Consider the following 6,923-nt stretch of genomic DNA (forward strand, 5'->3'; position numbering starts at 1 on the left):
TCAATTTTAATAAGTTGCCGTGGAAACCACACTGATACTTTAAATGTTTCTTGGGCTCTATAAGAAAAGAAAAGTCTGTCTGATAAATCAGCTTGCTGTCTACTCTATCTATGTTTCAATTATTTGATCAATTCAAATATACTTGTAAAATTCTTTAGATTTTTCCCTCATATGTGTATCTTAACCATTTGGCTAGACAATGGTATTCGTTTTCTATCACGCCACCAACAGTACATTTCCCATCATTTCTATCTTCTTTTCTTGTACCCCGTCTACCCCTTTCTATATAAAACAAATGAAAACTCAATATGATTTGTGAGATGGCAACTCTGTAAGATCTTTATTTTTACCCAATTTCATATACGGTTCTTACCTAAAACTTGTCTTTAATGTGTCCAGACGTCGTCATCGACATCTCAGCGTACCACTCTTTGAAGAAGATATCATTCAGTCGTCGTTTTAACGCCGCCAGAAAGTAATTTTCATTTTCTTTTACATATTGCTTAACAAATAATGACTCTTTCCACTTCTATCCAACACCTGCTTCACAGGGCTTACCCTAGTTGTTGTGTTTGGTTCATGAATATTCAATTGCACTAGTTCTTTGTTTAATGCATAGGTAAATGATCAATAATTATTTCCTGGCGAATAAGCGTAAACCTATACTTATTTACGAATATTTTTCTTTCAAAATGCAAAGTATATTATATCATATATATATATATATATATATATATATATATATATATATATATATATATATATATATATAATATATTCCCCGTAAACAAAACAATTTGGTGAGTTGGACTTACTTAACACAAAATATATTTAAGAAAATCTAGGTAAAATCTTGGAATTGTATCAGCTCTTTTTAACCCCATATTTATGCTCCATAATTCAGTATTGGTGACGTGGTATTATTAAACAGTTTCACTTGCATCTGTTGTAAAGTTCAGTGTTAGTGTTAAATACTTTCTTGGTGAGCTCATAATAATTTGTGTCATTAAACAATGGTTTGATATTACGGCCCTTTATTGGTTCCTCTTTTGAGAGACTTTTGGTTTGAAGAGAAAAAAAGGAGAGTAGAACTTGCTTTGTGTAGTTCACCTTCTACCGTTCCTGAAGAAGGAAGTCCCAGTTTCGACATTTATTTTTCCAAAGGTGGTCTATTTTGTTTTGCAGAGTCATAGCCTAATGTGTGATGACGTGTCCAAATGAATTTGGCAGAAGGGCGGCCGGCCAGATGGCGATTGCCAAAGTCAAATGACCCATCATGATGTCCAAGTAAGGGGACGGCCGTTTTTCAAGACACGCAAAAGGGCGGCCGGCCAGATGGCGATGGCCAAAGTCAAATGACCCATCATAATGTCCAAGTAAGGGACGGCCGTTTTTCAAGACACGCTGTTTATGAAGAGCATCTAAAACGTTAGCTTTATAAAATATTTATATCTTAATATTATAATGAATGGAAAGAATATTAAATTGTGAATATTAGAAATGATTTAATGAATTCTGATCAAATAGACAAGTAATACATTATGTTTTCATAAAGATTTATAGTTTTAAGATATGGATAACATTTAAATCCTAAATCCTATAGTTCAAAACCTACAATATATTTTTAAAAATTATGGAATAAGGTATTCACGATAACTTATATTATTTGTAGAAGTACTGAAATGCGAGCAATGGAGAGAGAGAGAGAGAGAGAGAGAGAGAGAGAGAGAGGGGAGAGAGGTGGAGATATTCTAGAACCCTTTAAAGTATTTAATCAACTGTAAATAAAGTTATATATATAGTTATATATATATATATATATATATATATATATCATATGTGTGTATGTGTGTTTGTGTTTGCGTGTGTCTGGGTGCGTGACCCCGTGTATGCGTGTCTTAGTATGTGTGTGTGTGTGTGTGTGTGTGTGTGTGTGTGTGTGTGTGTGTGAACTCGTGAAATGAAAAGAAATAGTCATATTATTTTTGTTTTGAACAACGGCATTTTTTAAACAACTTTTGAAATTCCTCTTTATAATCCTGACTCATTTTGTAATAAATGAAAATGTTCATACTGGAGTTTAGAGATTCCAAAAATGGAAATATTCTACTCATCAATTGTTTAATATATGGGTCTACAGGTATACCTTTTTTGTAAAATTGATAAAGGAAATATACAGGAGCAGGTATGTAACAAACAAGATATATTACACAGAGCTCAATCATCATTTTAATTACTTTAACCCTTTTACGATCCATTGGACTTGCTGTTGTATTTCTCCTGTTTGCTGCTGCTTTCATCATGAATTGACCTGATTTGATTAATTTGTTGATGACCACGGAATTGAAAAAGATGATGAATAGAAATGATAGGATACGAAAGACAACGTCATTGACGAAACGTAATTTGTTTCTTGTAGATCGTGATAAAATTTTACTGTTCTGAGAAGTGGATTCTTCACCTGAATACACATCTCCAAAATCATATTTTTGGCTGAGAAAATTTTCTGGGCCTTGAAGCAGAAAGGTCAGAAGAAAAGTAATGGATAAAACGACAGAAGAACGCTTTGGGGTCAAAATAGATTTGGCACGAAATGGGAAAGCCACACACACCATTCTCTCAAGGGCCAGAAAAACAGTAAACCAACATGTGGTTTGAGTTAACAATCTTCGTGGAAGTTGCAAAATTTCGCTTATACAATAAGTTGTGCCAGGGACTCTCGACCAACGCCAGTGTATTCCGGTATTAATTGGGAAAGAAACCGCTGTATTGGCGAATCCCAGAAAGGATATAAGGAAGTCTGAAATGGCCAGTCCAAATAGTGTCGGTGTACATGGGTCTTTCATAATTCCTTGGCGGTAGAAGATGATAAAGTTGATGATGTTGGAAACGATTCCAAACAAGGACACGACACCAAGACATAAAGTGGTCAATATTATGTGAACTATTCTCAATCCTACACTTCCCTCAAGAAAGATGGGGTCGTTCGTGTCAAGGAAATAGTCAAACGAAAACATAGACCATTCATATTTCTCGTATGGTGGGAGATCGGGAGATGTTGTGTAAATCCACGAAGAGAGGTTTCTGTAAATGGAAACGATGATAAATTAATATTATGGTGGTAAGAAATTATTACTGTTTTCAAAATCGTCATCATTATCATCATCATCATCATCATCATCATCATCATCATCATCATCATCATCATCATCATCATCATCACCATCATCATCTTCCTCATCATCATCATTATCATCATCATAATCAGCAGCAGCAGCACCACCACCACCAGCATCAACATCATCATCCTGTGAAGAGGTTTTTCTAACGCTGTGTAATGGCTATATCCTCAGTTTAGTTTTCTGCCAGAAAGCCATTGAACTTTTTAATAATCGTGATGTGGAATAAGTGTTCCCTATTTTGCAAGCTGAGTAAATGCATATAGGTCCAAAAACGATTCTCATGTATTCCCAGTTCTTTCTCCCCTCTATTGTGCCTACTATCAACTTAATTATCCATGTCGCCTACACGAATCAGCAGATTAAATAAAAGCTGTCTTGGGGTTGTTGAAGCTTTCGTTAATATATTCTGCTGTAAAGTTTGGTTGTGCATTGCATTTGATAATAGAAGAAGTTTTCTGACAATTCTATTCAAACAAGGTACACAAATTAGAAGGTCTGATAACCGAGCCCGAATCAACATTATTGTAATGGACGATGATTTGTGTCGGTTTTAGAGTTTCTCCATTACAACCATGGGCCTAGAACAGTTTGGATTATCAGACCTGAAAATAAGTACACGTTGGATTAAACCATCGTTTCATATTACTGTCGGTTGTTGTCTGATTTTTCCACAGTTGGTCTATCTTGTTTTGCAGAGTGCGAGAAATGTAAGATTTTAGCTTTTAAGTTCTTTAATGAGCTCAACACACTTTTCCTGCTTCTCTCGTGGTTCGTATTAGAGTATTTTGTACAATCAAGTATATATCAGGTGGTCACTAAGACACGATGCTCTTTGTCGGCTTGTATCTCTGAGACTCTTCATCGGAATATTTTAAACATTCAAAACACAAATAAAACAAATCTTTAAACGTCAACTGTCAGCATCGTTTGAATATGAATTGAGAATAAAAAAAGATAGAGTGATTTTTCACAACCGTATTCAGAAATACAATACCAGACGTAACATAGCATAAAGTAAAATGGTGGTCATATAACGCGCCGCTGTTTATTTCTTTATATTGTGATAAGGTATAGAGATATATTTCCAAATGTTCAGTACTATTAGAACGTTTCTTTGTTGGTAGAGTGACAAAATATCAAACTAACTCAATGGCCGGCTTTGAATGCTATTATATAATATGGTAATACCACCTAAATATATTATACCAAAGCATAGAGCAAGGAAGCTACTCGGTAGGTTTTCTACAGATGACGTAACATTCTTGTGTTCACTGACGTAAAGGATGCTACGTTAGAAGTGCATAAAAATAGTCACAACGATGTAGTGGACAGAAAAAAATGACAAATGACAATCAACGGGAAAAAATTGGTTTTCAAATAAATGAGTGGTTTCAGCTTGTGTTTCATGGAATGGCAAGACCCAAATACACTTCATTGACACAACCAAGACTAAGGTCAATACTGATAAGTACATAAATCTATTGGAAGAGAATCTTTTGTCAGACTGTGAACACCTTTAGCATGGAAGGAATTTCATTTATCAATAAGATGATGCTACATCCTATACGAGATAAAGAACACAAGCATTTCTTCCGAGTAAGAATATTCATTTCCTAGAGAAAGACAACTGGTCGCCTGAACCACCCGACCTGAATACAAAGGATTACGTAATTTGGAATTCTTTTATTTTATATATATATATATATATATATATATATATATATATATATATATATATATATATATATATATTATTCAATTATATTTCACTTCAGCCAATCAAAATCTTGATTCATTTCGTACAAAAACATTGGTAGGTTCCTCGTCATCGGCGTTAGATTCCATCGAATAATAACTGAAATGTCTGGAGGTAACGCTGCCCAATATTTTCAATCTTGGGTTACACCATCGTCAAAGCATACCGTTAATGAAATTTGAAAATGGTTAAATATAAAAAAATATGAACAATATTAAACAATTGTGCCCCATGGCATTGAAACGGTACTAAGTTAGGGTAAACCAGCTGTCATAAGGGGATTCTATAGTTATAAAAACTATAAATGTTAAATTGGAGGCTGGATTTGTCAATTTGAGACATTATATTATTCAACCAGATTCCTGCCTGTAAATCACACCAACATGGTACCGTTTCGAGGTCATAGTTCACGAATTACCACTCAATCATAAAAATACACACAATATTGTTGTGTCATCCATTGTAGCTTCCTATGGTAAGTCACTGACCGACACCTTGAATAAACATAACACTTCAGAGAACACGGAGAAAAAATGAACTCATCAGAGTTTGAATGGAGAAACTGAGACAACTGAAAGAGACTGGATATCAATGTACAGTGTTTTATTCATAGTTTATGCAAACACGAACTATTAACCCTCTAACGTCGGAACTGTGAATGTTTATTCTGTTGTCAAGCAGAATATAGTTTTGTTTAAATAACATCAATGTTCTGATTTTAATAGTTTTGACTTTACGTCCATTTAAAGGTTGGTTTTACAAAACTCGTTTAGTTGATTTCTCTAATTTTTGAGATTTTCCATCCTACAGATAATTAGAAACGCAAACTTAATTTTAAGCATCAACGGACACAAGAATTTCCCTAGATTTGTGTGAATTGAATTGGACGTTCAATTATAATAAAATAATAGACCGAATGGGATATTTTAAGGGAAATAATCCTCAATATCTCAAAATGGGGAAAACGAAGTTAGAGAGTTTTGGAAACCACTCTTCAATTATTTTCCTCTAGATCATTCGGACATAATATTGTTTTTAAGCCGTGAGTCACAAACTGTATTAGGTAAAAGCAGAACCGATCCCCGCGTATAAAGATGTTATCAAATTTTGCCAATTAACCTGTGATCTTTGTCTAGGAGAGTTGTCCAATTAGTCAAGCCCGTGTCATACATTCGGTGATTTTGAGACATGACTAACTTGCGTCAATAATTCTAAAGATGTACAAATTGGCATTGCATCTTTCTGCAGCGGAATACAACGTGGGGTAGTCGGAGCAGCGGAGAGATGGTCAACGTGACACTCTTTAAACACATCGTTATAGATGTAAACTAGTTGGGCAAATGTTGGTTGCTATCCCCCCCCCCCCCCCACACACACTTTTTTCTTTTACCCCGATGTCCAAAAGAAGACGATTACAAGAAAGTGACCTAAACACACAAGAAGACAACAAGAGTGATTCCCCCTTTAACTTATATTGGACGGTGCTCATAATACAACCAAACAAAATACATTGAATCGTATAATTCTCCTACCTGGCATGAAATCGGTCGGAATGACAAGATGGAGATCGATTTGGATTCTCAGTGCAGGGGCACTGGAGGTGGGGGGGGGTGTCTTCAAGCGTATACTGACACAATGAAATGAGACGGGGGGGGGGTGTCTTCAAGCGTATACTGACACAATGAAATGAGACGGGGGGGGGTGTCTTCAAGCGTTATACTGACACAATGAAATGAGACGGGGGGGGGGGTGTCTTCAAGCGTATACTGACACAATGAAATGAGACGGGGGGGGTGTCTTCAAGCGTATACTGACACAATGAAATGAGACGGGGGGGGGTGTCTTCAAGCGTATACTGACACAATGAAATGAGACGGGGGGGGGGGTGTCTTCAAGCGTATACTGACACAATGAAATGAGACGGGGGGGGGTGTCTTCAAGCGTATACTGACACAATGAAATGAGACGGGGGGGGGGTGTATTCA

At 35.8% G+C, this 6,923-nt stretch overlaps 1 protein-coding gene across 1 annotated transcript; it reads right to left on the reverse strand.

The window, feature by feature from the left end:
* Window positions 1-1,951: 1,951 nt before the first annotated feature.
* LOC144958292 (neuropeptides capa receptor-like) lies at window positions 1,952-5,494 on the reverse strand. Its single transcript, XM_078890168.1, has 2 exons — window positions 5,380-5,494; window positions 1,952-3,084 (listed from the first exon to the last, which is right to left on the reverse strand). The coding sequence occupies exons 1-2, from the start codon at window positions 5,397-5,399 to the stop codon at window positions 1,980-1,982; spliced, it is 1,125 nt and encodes a 374-aa protein (XP_078746294.1). The 5' UTR covers window positions 5,400-5,494; the 3' UTR covers window positions 1,952-1,979.
* Between the last annotated feature and the right edge of the window lie 1,429 nt (window positions 5,495-6,923).

This window comes from Berghia stephanieae, chromosome 12, assembly GCF_034508935.2.
Source record: "Berghia stephanieae isolate SIO BIC M18660-M18661 chromosome 12, UCSD_Bste_1.3, whole genome shotgun sequence".
Taxonomy (NCBI): Eukaryota; Metazoa; Mollusca; class Gastropoda; order Nudibranchia; family Aeolidiidae; genus Berghia; species Berghia stephanieae.

Bases quoted from the DNA above. Each gene is read 5' to 3' on its own strand.
- LOC144958292 (XM_078890168.1), bottom strand. From the start codon at position 5,399: ATGGATGACACAACAATATT. The intron at 3,085-5,379 runs GTGTGTATTTTT...TTCCATTTACAG, and splicing joins ATGGATGACACAACAATATT to AAACCTCTCTTCGTGGATTT.